At 39.5% G+C, this 25,343-nt stretch overlaps 1 protein-coding gene across 14 annotated transcripts in view; it reads left to right on the forward strand.

Annotated features, from left to right (window-relative positions):
- The window catches only part of CELF2 (CUGBP Elav-like family member 2), a 451,050-nt gene that overhangs the window by 170,346 nt on the left and 255,361 nt on the right, over positions 1 to 25,343 (forward strand). For 2 of the 14 annotated variants that reach the window (XM_086886448.1, XM_086886449.1), the window contains exon 1: positions 23,114 to 23,416. The exons of 8 other annotated variants lie outside the window; for them this stretch is intronic. In XM_086886448.1, coding sequence (XP_086742574.1) covers positions 23,310 to 23,416 — 107 coding nt within the window. In that variant the 5' untranslated portion in view covers positions 23,114 to 23,309. Of the gene's footprint in view, positions 1 to 23,113; positions 23,417 to 25,343 lie in introns of those variants that run through there. 4 more of the 14 variants (XM_086886446.1, XM_086886447.1, XM_086886450.1 and 1 more) reach the window with 2 other exon arrangements.

Genomic DNA, 25,343 nt, shown 5'->3' on the forward strand with positions numbered 1-25,343 from the left:
GATGTGATAATGCATTACATATATAATTTTTATTTTGCTTAAGAGCAGCTTCAAAAGATCTAATGCTCATTCTCAATCTGATATAAGCAAATGGAGAATATTTAATGATTCAAGTCTCTCTTTACAGCCTAAATGTTTACATCCATCTAACTTAATAAAATTAAAAATAGAGTTTTTGCTATTTGAAAGCAATTTAGTATACAAAATGACAATAGTGTACAAGTAGAGGTTTAGCCTCCACTGATAGGGTCATCAACCAGTCTCTGTACTGATTGGGTTTGGGACAGAATCTGTTTATATTTTTACATCTCTATAAATTGACAGTTACTTCATTAGTGCCACTATACCTAATCTATGTTATTCAAGTAAGAACTGAGACCCTGGAGGTTGAAAAGCACAATGTCAAATTGGAATAACTATTAAGTCAATCACTGTATAATTTCACTTAGGTTTCATGGGTAGTGAAGTACCTGGATACCTGGATAAACTTTGAATAGCTGGGGGAATACAAATTCTGGGGGTTGAGTTGAGGAACTGAGCTTTCATGAAATGAATGTTTGTTTGGGTTGTCTCTCTGCTTGTTTGTTTGTTTGGTTGGTTGTTCTACCACAGAAAGTGAAAGGATTGCATTTATTACATTGCTGTAAGTCATGGGACCACAGAATAGTTTGGGTTGGAAGGAGCCTTAAAGATCATCTAGTTCCCAGCCCCTTGCCATGGCCAGGGGCACCTTCCACTATTTCAGGTTGCTCCAAGCCCCACCCAACCTGGCCTTCAGCACTTCCAATGATGGCACATTTACAGATTCTCTGGGCACCCTGTGCCAGTGTCTCAACACCCTCACAGTAAAGAATTTCTACCTAATATCTAATCTAGACCTTCCCTCTGTCAGTTTGAAGCCACTGCCACTTGTGCTGTCACTTCATGCCCTTATAAAGAGTCCTCTACACCTCTCTTACAAACCCCTTTTCAGTACTGGAAGGTGCTATAAGGTCTCCCCAAGAGCCTTCTCCTCTCCAGATTCAAGAATTCCAATTCTGTCAGCCTGTCTTCATAGGAGGGGTGCTCCAGCATTGTGATCATTTTCATGGCCTGCTCTGGACTTGTCCTTTTTGGGGACATGAGATGTGTCCTCCTTCCAGGGCCCAGACCCTACCAGAGAAGTGGGGCAGGATCACCTCCCTGGACCTGCTGGTCATGTTTCTCTTGATTCAGCCCAGGACACATCTGGCTTTGGGGGCTGTGGGCTTACCTTGCTGGGTAGTGTTGAGATTCGTGTCCCCCAACACCCCCAAGTTCTTCTCCCCAGGGCTGTTCTCAATCCATTCTCTGCCCAGCCTGTGCTTGTGCTTGGGTTTGCCCTGACCCAGGTGCACTTGGCCTTATTGAACTTCATGAAGTTTGCACAGTTCCATCCCTCAAGCCTGTCCAGGTCCCTCTGGATGACATTGCTTCCTTCCAAGATGTCGTCTGCACCGCACAGCTCAGTGCTGGGGGCAAACTTTGCTGAGGTTACTCTCAATCCACTGTCTGTGTTGCCAACAAAAATGTTAAAGTGTGCCCATTGATGTGTGATAGCCCATTCATTACAAAATAAACCACACCAGAGGAAAAAGATTTGCTCCTTTCTTGAAAGTATAATATTAAAACATATTGAACTTAAATAAGTCCATTGAATTTCTTGTGAAAGAATCACTTCAAAAGTTACCTAAACTGACACTAACAGTGTGCTGGGAAATGAAGCAACAGAACAAAATTCTGATCTTATTTATACTGATATAATTAAGGAAGATTGTAGGCTCTTTGGTCTTTAAGGTGATCATTGTGCATGAGGAGGGACAACGGGGCCTCCAATAATAAAACTAATATACCAAAGAAAATCACTGACACTGCTGTAAAGCTGCTTTATGAGTAACAGTAAAGCTGTTCAACACATAAAGCATCCATAACACATTTTTCTCAGGAGTTTGTTCACATAATACTCACACAAGTGTGGGAATGAGAAGGGTGATTATCTTCTACATTAAAGTCTTTTTTATGTCTCTCTGGAATATAAAGCAGCTGTAGGAAAGAATTTACACCTATATTCAGCTCCCTGCACATGATGTCTGGAACATAGAGGTGATATGTGTGTGAGTGAGTGGGAACAATGCCTATATATATTTCAGTGCCAAACAGGGTGTTCTGCTTTGCAGTGCTCATAGGGAAGCTTGAGCACAGGACTTTGAGCACAGGACTTCAGCACAGGACTTTGACAGGCTCCCAAATTGTGCTGGTGCCCTTTCTAGGAGTGGATTTGTTCAAGCCAACATGAAATAAAATCTGCTAACCTTGTCCTTACTGCAGACAAAGGTGGCCTCCCTTTCTGTGCAAAGAGGAATCTGGGGTGTTGAGCTACCAGCTGCTCCTGCCATGGGTACCCCTGAGGATGGTGCGGGGGAAGGATTCAGACTTTAGGCCAGACAATGTGGATGAGGCAAAATGTCTGCTGTGAGCACTTGTGTGCACTATGTAGGGCAGCTGGTGTCACTGCTCCTGGCTTGCTTTTGTGCCTCTTGGGGATCTATGGAAAATCCCATCTATTACGTTGCAAAAAAATAGATCAGTCTGTGTCTGCAGCTCTTCTATGCAGAGCAGCACTGATAGCCATGTCAGCCTTAACTTCTTTAGCACTAGCAAAGCTGCTATTTCTCCTCTACTAGAACATAAAAAAATGAAAAAAAGTAAGAAAAAAAATACAAAAAAATACTTTTTTAAAGTGTGGCAACTGTGCACACAGCTCCTGTGAAACTTCTGAAATTCACAATATTTTAGAAGTATCCACTGATTATCCATCTGCCCAATTGCAGCCCTAATTTTCCAGATTTTTCAGATCTTCTGAGGGATTAATGCTTTCATTGATTTTTGAGAGGAGTGGACAGTCAAAGCATCTGAAAATCTGTGAGACAGGCAGATGAATGTTGATGCACCAGAGGGAGAGTGTGAAAAGACAATGCTTTGTTTGATATTACTAATTGTTTTGTTTTGGCAATTAAGTGTCTTTTGAAGCAAGTGTCTGATTTGGTGAGAGATTAAAGGGGATTAAGTGTGACCCACTGAAACTTGTTTCTAGCCCTAGCTGCTTATTATGAAATTAGTTTTTGTTTCAGAGTAAAACACACAGACACACTTGGTGGTATGGAAACTATCAATTATCTGTATATACAGAGAAATCCCTTTCTGTAAGATGTCATCTTCTTATGTGACAGTCTTCTAAATATATTCTTTTAAATGTTTTAATTATTTGGTGATGTTTTTAAAAATAACAGTGAAAAGGAAAATAAAAAGATTGTGATGGAAAACAATTGGAAATACTTCTTTATCCTTCTATTTCCCCAAAATATATTCAAAACCAATTTTTTTGGCCATTTTGAAATACTTCTGCTCGTTTGGTCAAGAGGAGTACAACCCTCTGTAAAGAACTGTTTGATACCATTATGAAATATTGATTTTAGTGTCTTTTTGTTAAAATAATAATAATAATAATAATAATAATGTGTTGTTTGTTTGTTCATTTTCTCCCCCAGCTGAGGAGCAATTACTCTGAAGTTAGGTGGTAGGTGCAGACTCCAGCAGGAGAGTGTTTGTGTTAGTGTGATTATCAGACACACAGACACTTTATGGGATGACCTTAAGAATACTCTGTAGTATTTGGGCACCTTTAATCCAGACCTTTGATGCACCAAATGTCTACTTGAAATACAACCTGATATACCTCCAAAGACTTGGGATTTAATTTACCACACACACAAAAAAATAAAAAGACAAAAAAAAATTACACCTTACAAACTATTTTACAAACTATTTACTTTGAAGGAAGAATGTAGCTTGCAAAATAATTAAATCAGTTTATAAAACACACAAGAAGAAAAACAAAGGCCTGGGATGCCAAAACTTTTGGTTATGTTTTTAGGAACATCAATGGATTTTATAAAGGGTTCATCCAGGTTGCTGTAACTCCTTCCACAAGGCTGATCCTTGGCCATTCTGGAATCCCCAGCCAGTCACCAGCTCCATCTCTCTGGCTTTGCAGATGATCTTCCTCTGTAGCTGAAGCTCTCAATGCAAAAAAAAAGGAGCAGCAGAAAAGGACATACAAAAGGAAGCAAAAAAAGAAAAAAGAGAGAGAGGAAGAGAACAGGGCTCTTAACAGTACAGCTTGATTTGATGTTTTCCCTGAATCTTCACAAGTGTAAATATTTGACTGCAGTTTTGGCGCTTTTTTTATTCCCCTTCAGGTAGAGTATTTGTTTACACAGCATAACATTTCCTCCTTCCTCTGCTGTTCTTTCACTTCACGAGTGAAAATCTGCAGCTATTTTGGCAAGGGCTTAAAGATAATAACCATAGTGAGTGTGAACGCTGCTTTGTCTTGAAATTGTATAAATCACTCTCCTTTTACTAAAAGCTTTCATAGGAAGGAACATTTCAACTTTGACCCATTCTTTTGCAGCCTAATGGCAGCAAGAGCCCAAATGGACCTGGAAAGCCTGGTTAACAAAATCATCAGATTTTATAATGTGAATATCCAAGTTTCAAATCCTTGCTCAGGTGAGACCTTCCCTACAAAGAGGAGGCCAATTTGGCAGCTAATGTGGGAAGTCTTGCTTGACTACTATCTACTTCATTAATCTTAATGAATGCTGAGAGCATATATACCAAGAATATTGCCCTCTTTTACATGAGAAAAATATCACAGGGTCCTATTCCCTAGGAAAAAAAATAAATAAAAAAATAGGTATGCCCCTACTTCTAGGAATCACATTCATTATTTAATCTTTCAGCCAGCCACCATTGCCTCCAGCATGTCTTGCCTCCTACCATGGTAGAATTGTTCAGGTTCAGGGGAGTTTACCTTCTGTTGTTTTTTTGAGTTTACCTTATGTTGTTTCTTTAGCAGGCAGCATCAAACAACTACATGCATGTTCTTTTAGATGTGTAGATGTAGAGATATTTGGTAATAAAGCTTATCTGGTTCTATATGATGGTTGATTTGAAATGCCATAAAAGAAAAAAATCCAAAAAACATCAAAGAACAAAAACAACTCTAAATTAACCTTAAAAATCCATAAACAAAAGTATGTGTTGTCATTTGGAAGGTTCATACCCCATTTCTAGGATCTTGTATAACATAATAGTCACAAGGAAGTTTTAACGTTGCAACATCTCTGACATTAAAAATCTCCCTCTTTCAAGTGATTTTACTGAAGTGAAGTATATTGCTGTAAGATTTAGGACTAGCTTAATTTAAGAATATTGAAACCTGATGATTGAGTGAAACAGCTTTTCCTAACGAGTACCTTGCTCCCAAGGTACAGAAGATGACTTGCAACTTTTTTTTCTTAATGAAAATGGAATAGGAGGAATTAGGTTTCACAGGCCTGTTTCAGAAGTGCTAATGCAAGAGCAAATCAGTAATGAAAGTGCAATTTTTTTTTTTTTGTCATGTAAAGGAAAGTTGCTGAACCTGTAATGACTGACAAGGGCCGATTTTCACATTACTAGCAATTTTCTCTGTGTGTTTTATTATGAAATTATTGGACACTTAAATACCTTAATAAAATTATCAGATTTGAAAGACCAGCATGGGATACTGTGGAAGATGTCATGCTGTCATCTGTGCCATTTCCCCTTGGAAAGGTTCAATCTTATTTATTTTGACTTGTGAGTTAGGAAAGAACATTTTTTCTAGAAAAACGTTCAAGCACCTTGTAATTAGTTGTTCACACCCGTGGTTTCTCCAGGACAGAAGGTCAGCTAGGTTGATGATTTTTCTGTCTTAAAAAGGTCATACTGCTTGACTTATGGGACAAAAAATTATTCAAGACTATAGTAGTCTTTTAAATCACACAAGAGAGGAAAAACCCACTCATTTGTCTGGAAGCAGATAGAAGACTGAAGTAGAGAAATTTAAATAAGTGGAAATTATTTGGGGATGGACTTTGTGACAACCAAAAATATTTCCTTGATGAGCTCCTAAACTCTAGACATTCTGAATGGTATAAGGAACTTTTAAACTATATTTAGCTTTGAGTCCATAAGATCAACTGTCTGAAATGTTGTTCTCTGTCTGTGGAGATGGGAACCCTTGAAAACCAGATTCAATGTCTCCTTGGGTTTTCATACTGAACTAATCCTCTGGGAATTTCATTCTCCCTTTAGTTCAGTTGTTTTGATCTTTGGGAATGATTTCATACTGTTTGAAGTAATGAATCCAACTTCTGTGATACTGACATACTCCACACCGCATGATTTTATGTAGCTAGACTGAAATATGGACAGTGTGGGTTCCCATTAGCTGAAATACCTAAAGAATTTGTTATATTTAGAATTTTGTTCACTTATTCTTAATAGGGCTCCACTTTAATTTAGGGAAAATTGGTTTCATTTTCTCTTGCTACCATTAATAGCTATTAGAGTTGAAAATAAGGCTTTAAACATATCATTAAGGTACACTTAAGTAACTTGCAACTGACAATTAACTCAGCATGGTAATACATTATCATAACATTTTTCTTTGATAGGTTTGTCTCTTAAAAGATATGAGGAAAGACAAAGGCTGGTTTTGTAATACTCCTGATGATTTTTTTTTTCTATTTTAATATATCTACATTTTGTTATTTTATTAATGAAATGTGTTCCATCATATATGTTCAAAAAACATTTATTTGGTGCTTCATAGAAAGGTAGAATCATAGAATGGTTTGTTGTTGTAGGGGACCTTAAAGATCATCTAGTTAGTTCCCAATCCCCATGGGCAAGGATATCTTCCACCAAACCAGGTTGCTTAAAGCTGGTTTGATGGTCAGCAGTTGTACCAGACTCTGTTGAGGGGGTGTCTGGGTTTTGTTGTTTGGTTTCTGTGGGTACAGTGTTCAAGTGGGATGGCTGCAGAAGAGAATTTGGTACACAGTTCACGGATCTTAAAGTTTGGGAGATTACTTCAGTAACCAAAGTAGCCAGAATTCAGACCCACATTCAAGTATGGTTTGCTTTAAGGGTTTATTGAAATCCTCTTCAGCAGAAAGCATGATGTGTTCCAGGAAAAAAATCTGATTACCAACATCTCAGCATAAGATGCCACATGTTCTCCCTTTCAAGACAACAGTAAAAATCCAGTGCTGCACTTAAACTGGGAGTACTGTTTGTGCTGATTTAAAAGAATGGAGTGAGTGAGTGAGTGAGTGAGTGAGTGAGTGAGTGAGGAGCTCCCCGGCACAGGGACCAAGGACTGCCATCTCCCAAAGCTGAGCTGGAACGTTACGGTGACAGCGGCAACTTCGGTGACGTCCTCCACTCCTTGCAAATCCAATGGGCATTGACCTTATCCTGTCAAAGTATGTAAAAAGCGATGTGGGAAGCACTGGCTTTGTGAAAACTGGACACATTTATCCAGGATGTTTCACCACATTACCACAGAGTCACTTGTAGAAATGAAGCTCAAATATCTGCTACGTAGTAGGTTTTTTGCAGTGAAGCTAGAAATGCAACAAAGGCAACTGTAGTGTCAGTGAATGTTTTTGCAAATGCTCTAAAAGCAAACCCACCTGTGCCAGGAGTGCAAAATCCCATCAGTTCTGTGCCCCAGATCTCCTCTCCTGCTTTCTTGCAAATCCATTCTAGAACGTATTTGTTTGAAAATTGCACATCTTAGGGCACTGCAGCCTGGCAGTCTGAGCAGTTTGTTTTGTTTTGAACATTTTTGCCATGCTTAACTCTGCAGAACTTAAAGAAATCAAACTGGTTGCATTCATTCTCCTGCAGCTGATCATAGCACAACATCCAAGCACAGTATTTCCTAGCTCACTCTCCTCCCTTTGCTCCTCAATCATTTCTTGAAAATTCCTTCATAATAACCTTATCCAAACCATAAATATGAAAGTCAAATAAGCCCAAAGGAGATTTATCACCCTCTGACTCCGCACTCCTTTTATGATTAATAATGACATTGATTCCTTTGGAAATGAAACAAAAATTAATTTAAAGGTTTTGATTGGTTTTAGTATTAGGTAAACTTAACATATCGAATGAGTGTAAAACAATTATCAGTCTTATTAACAAAATTAGCTACAGCAAATTTACCAGAAGGAAGCTGTTGCTATTTAGCTCCCTAATTATGTCACTATTCTTTGTGACCAAATGATATAATGAAAATAATTTGATCTACTGGTGCTGCATAGAGAATTTTCTAGGAGCAGCTGAATATCATAATCTGTTTTGAACGCATGTTTTCCTACCCTTCTTCTGTTTCAGAAGGTAGAGGTCAAGGGCTTCAAAGAACTTTGCAATGAAGTGAACTGCACTAAGCAGAATATGGAATAGATTCCTTTACTATTATGAAATGCTAGATAACCCTTTCCTCAAGGCCAGAACCCTTTGACTTCTTGAAGTGATCTATAGTGTACGAATTTCAGACCCTGGAAATGCATAGGATGTCTTTTATCCTGCCTGGCACTAAGGCCAAGGATTGGATTTTCCATGCTGTGCTGTTGTCTGACTATTTCCTTGTGCTGTGCCTCAATCCAAGCACATAAACTTGGCGAGTTTTTCTTTCCAGCCCTGAGAGCTGATAAAACAGAGAGCAGTTTTAGACACAGGCATTTCAGCCCAGGGGGACAGTCACCTGGCCAACCTTGAAGGCCACCCAAGCATTGGTGATACACAGAACTTGGGGTGCCAGCTCTCATCTATTCTGTGCGAGTATCCTGTGCTCGTGGGTTAGAAGTGCAGTGGGGTAGAAGCAATGAGAGTTGACAAAGCTGATGAGAGAAGTCATACATGATCTTGGAAAACTTCTTGCAAAATGTCTCTACTGGCACTCCTGTACTTCCACCTCAGCAAGCACTTAAATGGTGGGGTCTGAGCATTTCTGTCCTACCAGATCTGTCTGCCTTCCCTGGCCTCACCCTGACTGGTCAGACAAACCCTCACTGTGTGTGTTCTCATTTCTTCCACTTGCCATCTGCCTTTCCTGAATTGCCATCCGTGGGCAACTTGGGTCCAGGCACATTTCCTAGCCCCATACCTATAACTACTGTCTCCATTTCTAAGTAGAATCTTTCCCTCTCTTCCTCCCAGTGTAGCTTTATGAACTGGAAAGAGGAGGTTAAGACACTCTGGTACAGTAAGAAATTGCAGCATGAGAGTGATCTGCATATTGCAAAACTGCCTTAGATTGCAACAATGAGTTTCAATATGATCAACTCCAATATTAAACTATACAGAAGTGAATGGGAAAGCTCCTGTGGAACAGAAACCCCCTGAGTACATCCCCTGGTTGCTTGCTTAGTGCTTATGAAGATGCTCTGAACTATACGACTTGTTTTCTTGCCTACACTCCGACTTTACATCTTTATGGTTTGTGCCCTCTGGGAAACATTTTTATTTTTGTTTCATTATTTAAAGCAAGCCTAATATTAATGACAGGGCTGCTGTGCATTAAGGCACTGTGCTACCAATACACATCAGCTCATAACTTTTGGTGAGGCTTTCTGCATAATTTATGTCCAAAGGAGAGTATGCTGACACAAAATCGAGGATTTAACCATGTTTACTGCTGCTTGTGATAATTAGATCATTTCATACTGGAACTACTAAGCAACTAAAGTAAGGTGGGCCTCTGAGTAATTGTTAAATTTATAGTCTTCTCTTAAATAATCAAGCATGAAGAACTTGAAATGTTTTGTACCCCATTCTTTATATAGCACAATCAGAAAACCCAGATGCTGTACATAAGATACTTGGGTGCCATGTGCATGATGGACCAGTGCAAGAATTGGCAAGCAAAAATCATGCCTACATAGGATATGCCCAATCATCCCCTAATTGCTCAGCTTTATAAAGTTTCCTATGGCATTTCTTGAAAGAGTTGTGTTAGGCCCCAGAAGTTCCAAATATCACTTTTTTTTGACAATTTCAACACTTCTAAACGTGACTGGAACAGAAAGGGCTTTAAATGAGAAATCAAATCCACACCTGCTTCTATTAACCTCTGGTTTGGCATATTTTAAATCACTGCACACATTTCTATATGTTTTCTGATCAGCCATGCTCTGGCATCTGGTTAAAAGCATGTAACAAGTTATATGGCTCAACTTCTCTAAGAAATATATATACAGGTGTCAATGCAAAAAAGATCTAGAAGACTGAACAGGCACCTAGTTAAAAAGCAGTATAGAAAGATGACTTGAGGGGTGAAAAAACAACAAACCATGTTCTATAAAATCTGTTGGGTTTGGTGGGAAGCAGAGGCATTTTTTTTCTTTAGAGATGGATTATTGTAAAAGTATAAGAAACATAAAATCATACTCATGCAGTCCTTAAAGAGGCTCTAGACCCAGGAAAGTGAAAATGTACACCTTGGCCAGAAAAACCATAGAAACAGTTCTTTGCTTTGAAAGGCGTTTTCCATCAGTCACTTGCCCCTGTCACTCCTTCTCAAAATTATTAAGCATTACATCACAGGTGAGAAAGAGGTTCCTATATAATCAAAGCATTAATTTTGGGTGCTCACTGTGACATTCCAAAGTGTTCATTTGATTTCCTGATGTGATTTGTTTCTTTCCCAAATTGGACAGTACCTACTCCTCTTCCTGCACCTTTTATACCAGCTCTCCTTGTTTCCCTTTAGATATTCTGAAGAGAACATGAGGGTGGCAGACTTGCTGAAGTTCCCCTGTTAGATGGAAATGTTTGTTGGGCTGTCCCTGAGGTGACAAGAGGTATAACCTTTCCCTAGACATCTTCCTGCTCAGTTTAAGATGCTTTTTCTGAAAGATGGGTGTTCAGTGACAGGTACATACTGCACAGTTCAGAAATGGCATCCCAAATTAAGTGATCTGTATCTGTAGGATATACTAGTGAACATCCATCTCTGACTCTCATCAGAAGGCTTTAAGAGAAGCCACCACTTCAGTTTTTTGGGGGCATATGTTTTCCCCATTTGCATCCTCTGCTAAGAAAACAGAAACAGTTATTCCCCAGTTCTGGATTCATAAGGGATGGATCCTTTTTCAGTGGGTCAGAGCCTACCACGCTTCAATCTTAACACAGAAATTCCTTTTTACAAATCCAGTTTTCCAGTCCCCAATGCGAAGTGACTAAGAATAACAGAGTTCCTGCATATGTTGCTCCTTCGTTTTCTCAGTTGTATCTCTGAGTGAAATGCATTCAAATGCCAAAAATACGTAGCATTTCTAAAGCTGATTGTTATTAATATTGTTCTGTTTGGGTTTTTATAGCTGTAAACCTTTTTGAAGTGCCTAGCAAAAAGCGAGAGGAGCAGCTTTGGAGGGGGGAGACAACTTTGAAATCCACAGAGCAGAAGCTTTAATCTCCAGTTGTGACTGACATCAAACAAAAGTGCAAAAACTCCCTTTGTTCTTGAGCACAAAGGGTGTGTTTGTTGTTTGTTCAGGGTAAGTGAAAGGCCCCCATGAAGTCCCACTGAAGATGTTTAATGAATCTGGCAGCCTCCAAGCTGTCTCTTCTACAGAGTAATCCTGGAGACAGACCCATCACACATAATTTAACAGAGTGTGACATGACAGTCTCTGCTCAGGAGACACTTTAGAGAGGGAATACTTTTATTACTCAACAGCACAGACCCCTCAGGGTTGGTGCTATGGAGCAGAGCTCTTGGTGGTGGTGGCCACACTTTCATCTCTGAATTGAGGAGTATTGCTCAGGTATTGCTTATTAAGCTTCTTTGAACTCATAGTTAAATTCAAGTGAATTGTACTCTCTTTAGTGCAAGGGGTAGGGATTTTGGCAGCCTCAGCTTCTAATAGAAGTCAAAGTCAAGAATATCTAAGAAAGGAGGAAGCTTGCTACCAAAATCAGGTCAAACAGGGACATAGGGAAGGAAGAGAGAAATTGTATCAAAATTGGAACAATTATGAAAAAGACTATAAAAAAAAATCAAGTGAGTGAACATTCTTAAATGTCAGATCCACTAAGGTTTACCACATATATGTCATCTTTTATCAGTTTGTCCTATTTGAACATTCTTTGGATGAGTAGAATAGGAATAACCATGGTGTGCATCTTTAACCTCCCTTGTCCTTGCTATGATCTAATGTTTAGAGCCTGGGTGTTGTGGAATTTGGGTTGTTTATTGACAGGTCTCATGTCCTGCTGCCAGGCTAAGGATGTTCTGTGTGGCTGGGAGCACGTGGAGTAGCTAGTGTGTGCTTTTGTGGTCTGGGCATGTATTGCCCATGGATAGGATAGAGGGGGCTTAAAGCCTCCTTAGACTTGACTGCTCAGGTGGGTGCTTTCATCTTCTCCCAGTTAATTAATTTTTCAGCCCTGCCTCACTCTGCATGGGGGCAACCCATTTTCACATTTCTGTGTCACCATTTCTTCTATAAAATGGGCATAACCTTGTATACCTACTTTGGGATAAACAATGGAGTGGAGTGTGACAACTCATGGCAGCACCTGTGAAGAAGACACTGTTCTCTTGGAGAACCATGGTTAGGGTTCTTTTTATTTCCCCTAGCTTCCTTATGACATCAATCAAATTTTATTTTTTATCCCCATTGCTGGATGTAAATGCAAAATGCATTTGTAATGTAGATGTCAGCCACTCCTGTGACTGCTGAGGGTCTAAGCACTATCTGCTGTTGCGTTTGATTCTCCTGTCAAATGTCAACCAGAGCCCCAGAAAACCATCAAACATCAGGTCTGATGACTGGGACTTAGACTTGGTACCAAAACAACTTTGATACACTGGAATACAAAACACAGCCCCTTTCTAAGAGCTTTCCTGCCCAGCCTCACTGTTTGAAATATTCCTTGTTCTCTCTTAAATTGCAAGAATATTGTAGGCTCTATCTAAAATAGCAGTCCCTGTTTCCCTCCCTTCTTCCCCCACCCGTTATCAAATCAGACTTCCAAAATCAAGTGCCTGTGTGCTCTGCTGACAAGCACAAGGGGATTAGGGAGTGACGGGTTTAACAAAACTGGCTCAAGGTTTTGTAAAATGCATCTTGGAGACTGAGCTCTGAACGAGCCATAAAATTCCTCCCATGAGGTACAAGTGAGGTTTCTACAAGACTGGATCAGAACTTAATAATGTTTTTTTCCTAGGTTATTTTTTTCCTTGCTTTCTAAAAGGTGCCAGAAAACCATCTGACTTTTTAAGATGCTGTAAGACTAACAGTGACTTAATGTAACCATTGTGTAAAAAATCGCAAATATGTTTTACCACCATCAAAAAAGAACTGATTTCTGGGCTGCATGCAAACCATTTGGGGCAATTAGCATGTAATTTAATTTGCATTAATCAGCACAAGGTCAGCAAGAAATTAACTTTGGGTGTAGATTTTACATATAACAGCGTTTGAGAAGAAGGGAGGAACTGTTTTTACAGGGTGTTAATTTGGAGCTAAGTGCATTCAGCAAGTTTGTCGGGGCTTGGCCTTGCAGGAGAAAGATGAATGATGTGGACTTGAGAGCACTGAAAGCACAAAATGATGTGGCAATTTACCAAGCATTTAATGTTGCAATACATAAACACTTTAACAGACTTCTTGGCACTTGTGAAGATCAGAGCACAGGTTTTGCTGAAGCACCGAGCACTCTGCTAGCACTGAAGGGCTGAATGTGGACAGGGTCCCACAGGGCTGTGTGCACCGACCATGAGTTGTGCCAAATGATTCAAGAACACAGCCAGATATCCCAAAAGCACAGATCTCTCTGCAGCTCTGCAGTATTTCCTTACTGGAAGGAATTTAGGCAAATTACTCATTCTCTTGTGTGCCCCTTCAGGCCTCCAGCCATTCCCTCTGCAGCCATTTCATTTCACAGTCTCCTGGGGCTCCATGAGCCTGTCCTGTGAGCAACATGGTATGTGTTGTGAGAAACCCACTGCTGATGACACAGAATTTGGTTTTGACAAATGTTATCTGAGCATCTGGTTATGGGAAATGAGGTGCTAAGAAGTCTGGTGGTGTTTGGCTATGGTGAGGGGGTACATAAAATGTATATGGTTGATCTTACACCTTTTTCTTTGAATGAAAAGCATTTATCTGTTGTGTGGTGTGAAAGGTGTCTAAGAGTGAGCCTCTTGTATTTCCTGTTTTTTCCCATAGGGTAATCTCAAGGGTCTTTGGAGCTGCCACTTGTCCATCTGTAGTTCACACATATCTTTGTGGAAGTAGGATTAGAAAGAATCAGGGGCAGCACTGCACAGCTTGTTTTAAGACAGGATGCCATGGCCATGTCTGAAAGCATTGCCTAAATATTATTCCAAAACCAGAACTTCTAGACATAGCAGACATAGAGGCCTCACATTCAGGTATTTATGCTGAGATGCTGAGGTTGACCCTAGTTCACCTATGTTTCTTGTCTCTTCAGAGGGAGATCCATGGTGGGTTTAACTGGAGTTTAATTGGAAGTCAAAGGGTATTGATTATGCTTTTGGGCTTCTTTGTTAAGCTCCCAAAATTAAATGGCATTAATCAGACCAAGCATGTCTGAAGGAACAGGCTACAGAAAGACTTATGCCTGGCAAAGTACACCACTTTGGAACTCAGAATTAGGATCCAGTTTGATCACAAACTGGGATCATATCTTTATGAGAGAGCTTAGTTTTTCTTGAGCTTTTCTCACTCTGGGGCTTAGGCTTCATTTACATCATCCACTGAAAGATTCAAGCTACTGTGCACAGCCTACCTGCCACGGCAAAAAGGTATTTGTGAGTGGGCTTTCCCAATTTGTGTTGCTTCCATTGCTTCAGTGAGGTTTTGGTATCTTGGCACTCCATCTCAGCAAGATATTCTTAAACAATATTCCCTGGTTAGCTCACTATTAAAAAATGTATGTTTAATTTTTTAGTTGCATGACAGACTAATAAAAGCAAATTTGACTTTAGAATCATAGAATTATATAGGTTGAAAAAGATCACCAAATCAAAGCATTAACCCAGCACTGCCAAGCCCACCACTAAATCATGTCCCCAAATCCCACACTCTATGTCTTTTAAATCCTTCCAGGGATGGCAACTACCACTTCCCTTTAGAGCATGATCCAATGCTTGATAACCCATGCTTGATAACCCTTTCTGTGAAGAAGATTTTCCTAATATCCAATCTAAACCTCTTCTGGTACAACCTGAGGCTCTTTTCTCTTGTGCTGCTTCTTGTTATTTGGGAGAAGATCCTGACCCCACCTGGCTACACCCTCCTGTCAGGGAGTTGTGGAGTGAGAAAGTCACCCCTGAACCTCTTTTTCTCTGCAGTAAAAACCACCACCTCCCTCAGGTACTTCTCACAGGGCTTGTGCTCCAGACCTCTGCCCCGCTCCGTTCCCTTCTCTGGACACTGTCCAGCCTCTCAATGTCTTTATTGGAGTGAGGGACCCAAAACTGATGTCAGGATTCCGGGTGTGGCCTTACCAGTGCCAAGCACAAGGGAACAATCATTTCCCTGGTCCTGCTGGCCACACTATTGCTGACATAGGATGCCCCTGGCCTTTTTGGTCACCTGGGCACATTCCAGCACATGTTCAGCCACTGCTGACCAGCAAACCCAGGTCTTTTTCCACTGGGCAGCTTTCCAGCCATTCTTCCCCAAGTCTGCAGCACTCTGTGGGGTTGTTGTTACCCAAGGATAGGACCCTGCACTTTGCCTGGTCAAATCTCATACAATTGGCCTTAGGTCACCAATCCAGCCTGTCCAGGCTCTGCCTTTCTACCCTCCAGAGGAGGAACACTCCCATCCAACTCAGCGTCATCTGCAAACTTACTGAGGGCACATTCGATCGCCCTGTAAAGATCTTCGATAAAGAATTTTTTTTTTTTTTTAATAAAGATACTTTCTTCAAAGATTTGTTCTTTGACATTTTAAGGAATTCCTTAGCCTTAGAATCTCAGTTTGTACAGAATTTTCATCAAAGGTTTTGAAATGCATCCATCTTCTGGGTTTTTCCACAGGATCTGATTTATTTCTTCCTTCCCACAAACCAAGATCTTAACTCTGAATTACAGGCCCTACAAAACTCCATGAGTTTGGGCATTTAGAATCACGAAAAGTCACTAGTCATTTTTTAACATCTTGCACAAAACTGTCAAGTGTCAGATGACATGAGAAAGGTCAAAGAAAAATGTGTTGTAAATCTAACTGAAGATTTATATCCCAGCTCTTTCATTTTAATCAATGCTAATAGATTTTTAAAGACAAAAAAGGAAGAAAGAGTATCCTTTGAACAAAAAATGTTAGGCACAGACTTAATAGTATTAAAAAAGTGTGGTGATTTTATTTTTCAGTAATGAAATAAAACTGATTACTGAGGATAACAGCTGAGGAAACAAGTGTCTGTGATAATTCATTTTTAAAATAGTAAAAATTATTTTGTAGCTATTAGCTTTATTTTTATGGCAATTCTGTAGAAGTGATACATTTCCTTCCCTTCAGAGAATTTTTAAATAGAAAATCTGACTGTTACCCGTTAATGAATCAAGCATCTTCAACCAGTATTTATAACCAAATATCAATTCACCTGATTTGAACTACTGAAGTTTCAGTTTGTTTCTCTTCCACATAGGGCAATAACATATTACCTACCTTTGCAGGAAACTTGGTGGATGATGAGTTTTCCCCATAAGCCTTTATTTCATGTTGGATAGTGTAGGACAGTGTAAGGTCTACTTCTCACTTCCCATTCATTGCCAAATGTTCTCTTGGTAGATGCATCCACTTGTCTAGATGCCAGATCCCCAAAATTATACTCCTTTCTCTTTTTTACTTGTATGTGAGTTTCTGTTCAGCATCACTCTCTCTGGTGAGAGCTTGTTTTTAAATACCCACTTTTATCCCTACTTGTTGGATGCATTTCATGGATGTGTGAAATGAACCTTCTGTGTAGAGCACCATAAAATCATTTTTAAATAAGTTCAATAGAAATGTTAAATGTGGTTCTAGTTCTAATTTTAGCTTAAGAGGATGAGTAGCCATTAAATTTCCATCTGTAATTATTATCATTTTTCATGTTCATTGATATGTGTTAATACAAACAGCTCATACATTTGTATATATTGTGCAAGTTCATTTTCTTTAGATTGTTCTCCAAAGAATTCAAGGTCCTTGATACCCCACATCATTAAAGTCATGATCTTGGCATTACTGTAAGTGCAAAATAAAGATATTCCTGTTTAGACAGAGAAGGTTCTGCTTATGCTTTAAATAGATTTCAAATTAAAGCAGAAAATAAATGGTTCTGTAACCAGCTGCGTTTGTTCTCTCTCTGCCTTTTCTCTCTCTTTCTCTCAGATCTGGTGCTCTGTTGCCTCTTCTGTTACTCTTCACTCTTTTGATCAGCTTTCTCTTACTTCCCTTTAGTTGCAGGCCAGATGTTCTTACAACATGTAGATCTTTCCAAATAATTTATTTCCTTTGTAGAGTAGCCACGTCTGCAACCACAGCCTGGCCAGTTGTAAGTTGTTTTGAGTGATGTATTTTCTTTAAAAAAACACACTAAAGTGCATTTCTCTGTCAGGTTGTGCTGAACTGCACAAACTGTGAGTATTGCCCCCTTCCCTGTCAAGGGTGGGGAAAGCAATGGAACACATCTTTTAGGGAAATAGGAAAGGTTTGTTCTTTCTGTCTCTCAGATGCTGAGATGCATTTTCTATTGCAAACAGTGGTACTAGTCCTGCTATATGTTTTAAATGCAAAACTTTTTATTCCCCTGCTGTCCAAGCATTTCTGCAACATTTTACACTCCTGTGTTTTCTGTCTGTGTTATTTAATTTTCATGATGTTCTTTGGATACTCCCAAGTGAAAAACATTAGAAAAGACCTTTTGCATCATGCAGATCAACATTAATTGCCACCCCTATGACTCAGACAGAAAATTTACACATATAATGTAAAATATCTACCAAAACAGACAATAGGAGATTGGGAAAATTTTAGACTGGTTTTGCTGCCAAAAAAAGTGATTTGTTGTATCTCTACTGCAAGAGCTTGAAACTTATCTTCCTTTTCCTGAGCACAAAGATAGCTTATGTTTAAAACACACAAGGTATACAGAGGTAGTACCTGTCCTGAAGATTTGTCCACATCTGCATGAATGACTCTAAAGATGATCAGTATGGTTTCACCATGAAATTGTATTTAGATACTTAGAGGTAAGGATCTCTGTGACTTGTGTTTTCATAGCCTGGAACAACAAAGAAATGTCTCCACCTCTATGTATGTGCATAATACAAATAGCAAATGTCAGCGTTTCTGCTCTCCTTATAAAAATAGTAGCCTAAATATCTGATCACTGGAGCTGCAGACAACAATTGATATCCCATCTGCAACTATGTTAAAGGTTGTATAATCGAAAACCAAAATCAACAGAGGAAGCAGAGACAAAAGTGTGATGATTTGTTCTAGATAAAATGAACAAAAATTTCAATTAGAGCAGAGGTAAGGCGTGATGAGACACAGCCTTTTGAGTTACAGCCAATTCTTTGCTATTCACATTCACCAATTAAGTTATCCAGAGTAAAATGATTCTAACAATAATACCTGGGCTTGTGTTCCACTATTTCCAATAACACAAAAGCTGCAGGCAATGAGTTACTCATTATTCTAGATTTTAGGAGAAGATACATAAATGAACTGTCTACTTTCTGAAAGCATGCTGGAAAGACTCCATTTCTGAAGCTGAGGCCAATTTCCTTTCCACTTCAAACTTTGCATAGGTGTAACATCATATAGGTCATAGAAGCACAGAATGGTTTGGGTTGGAAAGAACCTTAAAGATCATCGTGTTCCACTACTCTGCGATGTACAAGGACACCTTCCACTAGACCAAGTTCTTCGGAGCCACATCCAACCTGGCCTTGAACAATTCAAGGGATGGGGCAGCCACAAATTTTCTGGGCAACCTGTTCCAGTGCCTCACCACCCTCACAATAAAAATGTCATCCTAATAGCTATTCTAACCCTGTCTCTCTCAGTGTAAAGCCATTCCCTCTTGTCTCATCACAACATGCTCTTGCTCAAAGTCCCTCTCCAGATTTCTTGTGGGCTCCCTCAGGCACTGGAAGGTGATGTCAGATCTTCTCCATGAGGAAATAACTCCAGATCTCTCAGCCTGTCTTCATAGGAGAGGTGCTCCAGCCCTCTGAGCACCTTCATTCCCCTCCACTGGACCAATCTGTCTCAGACCTGGCAGTCTTGCCAGGTGCAACTTGATTGTTGCAGACATTCTGCAGGCAGGTTGCAGCTACCTGGAAGTGCCAGGCTGGCTCAGGGGGTCTGAGCTGCCCTTCCACAGCAGCCACAGGGTGCCCAGGGCCAAGGCACTGCTGTGGAGCACAGGGCCAGACACCTGCTGGTGATGCTGAAACAGGAACATGGGAATTCTCACCTTTGCTTTAGGCACTTAGGTGGGATTCGTCTTGCCTAATATATGCATTTAAAGTTTAGGGATCTAATCCCTTTGTAGTCAATGGAGAGATGTGGTAATGCTCTTTAGTATAACTAATCTCCCCTCAGTGACAATAGAGAAACCCTAGATGACTAGCTTAGACTAATTGCTCAGCTTCAAAGGTGGGATTTAAGCACCTAAAACAGTAAAATGCTATCAGATTAAAGTGTAGCTTTTCACACCTGTACAAAACAAATGTGATTTGAGCCTAAATAACTGCACAGAACTGCACAGAAGCAGATAACTGACTTAGACTGCAAGTGCCTCTTGTGAGGAGAAGACTATTTTAAGTGTTTGTGCAAGCCACAATAATGCACTGATTTATACAGTGTTGCAGTGTTCTGTATCATGGTCGCACTGCTCTGGAGTTTATTGGATTTTTTCATTTTAAAGATGAAGATGTGAGCAAGAGGTTAATTGGTTTGCATGAGATCTGACACGGGAACACTTGATAAAATGGGGCCATGAATCAAGGCTTTCTATTCCTCTGATGATTGCACTCATGATTTTTGGTCCATTGTCCTGGACATTTGTCCACCATTTCTTTGTCATGAAATCTAGTTTATCTCTTGGCTGGTAGAGACACTTTCTTATTGTAGCAAAAAGCCACTATATTTTGGACTTCTGAATACTTTTTAAATACTGTAAACAAATGAAATGTTCAATAAACAACTTGAACTAGAAGTAGAGAGCAGAAGGAACACTTTTAATTGGTATAAATTAGTTGTTACTGGTTTGCCTCTGAAGTTTTGATCATTTTGCCTGTGTAAATGATTGCTATTCCAGTTGCTTTTCAAAGATTTGCAGTATCACATAATTAGTTTAGCAAACTCATAGGCCATACGTGGAAGGCTTGAGTTTCCATTAAATATAGGGCAATGAAATTATTAAATTTCCACTGTATGTAATTTGTGCAGAGCATTCTGCAATATATGCATATCAGTTATGAATCTACAATCATTTCTCATATTAAAAATTGAATTTAAACCCACAGCTGGACTTTCGTCCTGAAAGAAGCCAGATAGCCCTGTGCATCTGGTTTAATCTTCCCTTCAGCCATATTATTTTAAAGGCACTCCTGCTTAGTACATCTTACAATTGAAAAATAATACTCATATTCCCTCTCATCCTCAGCAGCTGTGATCCCTCTGCAGATGTTGTTCTGTGAGACGTTTCATTACGTGTGATAGAAAGCATAGGTTCTTTTCGTCTGTCTGTGTTACTGCTTTGTAGATTTTCTTTTTCTATTTTTTTTTTAATTTTTTTATTTATTCCTTCGGCTGCAGATGAGTCCTTCCATAATACTTCACTTTGTCTCCTGTTGCTGCTGCTTCTCCTTCTTTCTAAGTGCAGAAATGATCAAGAACTTTGCAACTGCATGGAGCCGCCCAACAGAAGCCCATTGATTCCCCACCAAAGGGCTCTGTGTGAGCCATTCTGCTCCAGCCTGAAAAGAAAGCTTTGTTCCCTCAGCTGGTAGTGTCTTAAGATGCTGATCCTTGCCATATTTTTTGAAAACTGTAGCAGTTCATCAGACTGTTTGACACTTCCCGTTCAGCTGTGTGCTCTGTAGCATACCCTGGTATTTGCTGCTGCTCGTACATCAGCCTCACCAGCCCGAGACTGCTCTGGAGCAGCCCGGGCACCACGGTGAGCTGTGCTGGGCACAAGGCATTGGGAGGTGAACAGTAAAGGAGCTGAAATCTGGAGTGCTGGTGGCCATGCCTGAAATGGTAGTAATGGATTTAGTATTTGGGGCAGGAGGTATGGGATTTGTCATGTTGGTTGAGTATTTTCCTGGCCGCCTTCCATGACTGTTCAGATATTTTTAGCATGAAGTACAAGCTATGTTGTCTCAGTTGACCTTGGAGCATGACATTTTAACACGGAATTGGTTTGACTTGCTAATCATTAAAATGATTTATTATTTTTTATTGCATGAGCAACTAGAATCCCAGTCATGTTTTGCAGATGAAAAGGGAAGCAAATTGAAACCTGTCTTCCCTTAACTTGAAGTCCTTCATGATACCCATGTTTCCTAAGCTGCTGTCTTTCTCTGTACACCATTAAAAGTAGATTATATCTAGGTTTGTTTTTTAATTTGTCTTTTAGTCATTTGACAAATATTATATCAGAGTTACTGAAACTAATCCCAAGGTTTCACAGTGCTCAATGAGAAGTGTAGAAGAAAAGGATTGTTTCTGTTGCAAACAATTTATGACCTTAATAGAAGTTTACAGCTGCCATCAGAAAGGCAAGATCTTGCTACCAGAATATTTATCCTGGTGATTGCTCTCTCTCTCTGCCTTCATTCCCAGACTCAAGTTTAAAGATCAAGCCCCTAAATGCCAACTTCTGTTAAGGAATTAGCAGCAGTAGCGCTGCATCAGGATATCGTAGCAATATATTTTAAGGGGTAGTGTATAATGTAGGAAAAGAACTTTGGACCAGCCACATAGGCAAAAGTCCACAAAAGTTGAATTCAAATCTTGAAGTGTAGATCAATTTTTAGCCTGATTGGACTTTTTGACAAATTGTCAATTTTAGACAATTCGTGTTTATTGAGTTTTGCACCTCCTTAAGTTAACATGACCTGAGAGGAAATCACAATCATTTTTAAGATACATTTTACTGCCACAGTGGTGCAGAAAAGCTTTTGACTGAAAAGAGCATCAAGGACTTGTTGACTTTTTCAGTATACTAAATAAGCACCTGCTCAAGTACCTGATGTACATTTTAAAAATTTAAAATAATACAAAAAAAAAAAAAAAAAAGTCGACCATCCTCCTGACTCAAAAGTAACTGCACAGTTAAAAGACTTACCCAGCAGAAGCTGAAACCAAGACATGAAAATAAACCTCTCTTTGACTACCTTGGCAACTGGGAAGACCACAACCTGCTCCTACAAATCACATGGCAGATCTCCCAAATAGGGCCAAAGAGGATGTTTCCCTGAAATCTGTGTCACACTATAGTTCCTTTCATGCATAGGAAGTGAGTAAATCATTGAATAATGCAACATCCTTCCCCATCTGCAAGAACTGTGCCAAAGCCAAGCGTAAAGGTCTGGGTTAAAGCAAACTCAGTTACTTGGTAACCGAGTTGTGTTTCGGAGGGGTTAAAATTGGAGGGATTTTGGATTTGTGCTTTTCAGGGGTTAAAATTGCCAAGAAAAACTGAAAACTTGAGGAAGATCCCCAGGTGCCTGCATTAATACTCCCCAGTCCCTCTGATGTGAGCTGGCAGGTCCCATAAAGCCACTCAGCCTTGAACAGGGAAGGGAAGGAGGGAGAGAGCAAAAGCTCCAGCTGCGACTCCAGAGCCCCAGAAAGAGCCTCTAACCCAATTCCCTTAAAATGCACAAGCCTCACAAGCCACAGCATCTCTTTGCCGCCGTATTCACTGAGTTCGCAGGGCAAACAAAAGATCCATACCAAACATGCTTCCTTCCAGAGGGGGAAAGCTTTTCCTCATTTGCCCATAGATCCCCCCCCTTTTCTTTCAGTTCTATACACAGAGATATGTTATATGTACATATGTATATATACATTATTATTTCTGTTTTAACGGGGGGGGGGGTGGGGGGGTGGGAATGTTGCTAATTTTTTTTTTGGCTGGTAATTAAGAGAGCTAACACCAGCTAGGCTAGAGTGAACGCAAACAAGACCCCTATAGGCAGCACAGTGCATTAATGTAAAATATGCCCAGACAACATAACTTGTCAGAGAGGATTATTTCTGCTTAGTGAATCTGCAGGGGCCCCTTTGCTCCACCACTCAGCGTCTGACTAGAGAGAGAAAGAGAGAAAGAGTAGCCATTAGTGAGTAGCTACTGTGGCATTGATGTTTGAGCGCACTTCTGAACTGGCTTTTGTTGAGAATATCGGTGCAGAAAGCATGCGCTGTCCCAAATCCGCTGTTACTATGAGAAATGAGGAGCTGCTTTTAAGGTATGTTGTCTCCTTTGTTTTAACGCGTGCTTTCGAGTTGCCTGGGCCCGCTGCAACTATAACCGTGCTGTGTATTAAGTAGTTTCCCTATTTAAAGGAAAAGACAGGCATTGCTGGGTGCAAGGAGCATTTTCCACTAGTTCGGGTCGCACATTTCATGTATAACGACAAATGTACGGAGAGGGCAAGGAGGGGAAAAAAATAAATATATTTATATTTTCTTTTTTTATTTTTTTTTTCCTTTCTAAAAGAGAGCTGGTATTTCTTTTATCACCTCCTTTGCAATATTTCTGCCTGCTTCATTATTATGCACTGGGCATGGAATAAGCATGGAAAAAGCTCAGGGAGACTCCATATTAGAGCTAGTGCCCTAAATACCACTTTAATTTTCACTTAGCCTATGTAAATAGTTACTAATGCTTCACCCAGTCTCTACCACTCGAAGATGTTTTAAAAATATCTAAATACTCCTATATTGTGGGATTACACATCTATTCTCTAATAATGCTCCCAGGTTTAGCGGGAGGCCAGCATCGACTACTCTTTTCAGAGACACACAACACGCAGACACGCACACACGCACGCTCACACACAGAATTATGCTGGAATTGGCACCCCGCTTTGAAAAATGTAGTCTTTTGTTTATTTGCTAGCAGACATTGTAGCATTGAATACATCTTTTGGTCTGACAATGGGACAGCTGAACAATGGTGTTGTCAAACTAGCTTAATGTATGTCTGGCGATGGGGTGGTTTGGGTTGTTCTGGGGGTTTTTTCCTTTCCTTTTCTCAGCCCCTTTTTCATTTCCCTTAATCTTTTTGTGTATACAGTAGAATATAAACTGTGTTGCCTGTTTTGTGGTGGTTGTTTCAGTTGATATCTGCTGCTAATAGTGCAAGGAGGGGGAGGTTTGTATCGTACAATTATGGCTATTGCATTAAGTTGCAGATTTATTGCTAACCTCTCCTTTAACTGTGGTGAGAAAACTTATTGATTCTGAAAGCTTACAATACTACTGTCAATCTGGCAAACACATATTTGCCAAATGTGCACTTGCTTGATTTTATGCCCGATCGTATCAACTTTAACTGCTGTTTTGAAGATACTGTTTCTAATTTTTTTTAGGTAATGAAAATGCAATAAAAATGATAAATCAGATTTCAAAGCGGAAGCCCATGCGACTTTCCATTTTTATAACGTTTTATACGTTAGAATTTTAAAGGTCAGACAGAATAATTTACCTGAATGATTCCTATCCCTAAATCAAACAAATTATTCATATGACATTTCTTAAATTACCTTTCTGTTTAGAGAACCATAGTTTAGCATTAAAACAGTAAAAAATTTTGGGTTTGAATTTGTCAAAATTCAAATGAAAAAATGAACCTTATGCATTGTGAGAAGAAATTGTTACAAAGCTTTAGAAAAATTTTGAGTTACTACTTGGACAGCAGCTTATGTCTTAAATAAAATGAATTGTCATTACTCCGTGGAGTTTCTTAAACTGTTTAAAGTCTTTAAATACTTTACATGTTAAGTAAATGTATTGCTTTTAGCAATAAGTTTAATGATTTTGTGAGAAAAAAGATTTATTTATCAGTGGCTTCTGGTTTTTGCTTTGATCAATTAATAATAGAGATTTTGTGCCTTTTTTAAAAACTGGACTCTAGTGCATGATTTATATAGGTTGAGGGGTCTCTTGGACCCCTTAATTAAAACAAAAAGACATTAAGGATTTATCGGTAGCAGTCAGAGCCCTCTAAAGCATGTATTTCAACACAAAAATGTTTGGTGGGGAGACTGAATACTTGCTATGCTGTTTTGCATTTTTTTTGTCATTGCATCTTCTTCCCTTGAGTCTTGAGATGGTGTAAATCAATAGCAAAGAGTTTATGTGAACAAAAAGGTAATATCACATAAAATACTT

Source organism: Cyanistes caeruleus, chromosome 4 (genome assembly GCF_971803275.1).
Source record: "Cyanistes caeruleus chromosome 4, bCyaCae1.hap1.1, whole genome shotgun sequence".
NCBI classification, from domain to species: Eukaryota; Metazoa; Chordata; class Aves; order Passeriformes; family Paridae; genus Cyanistes; species Cyanistes caeruleus.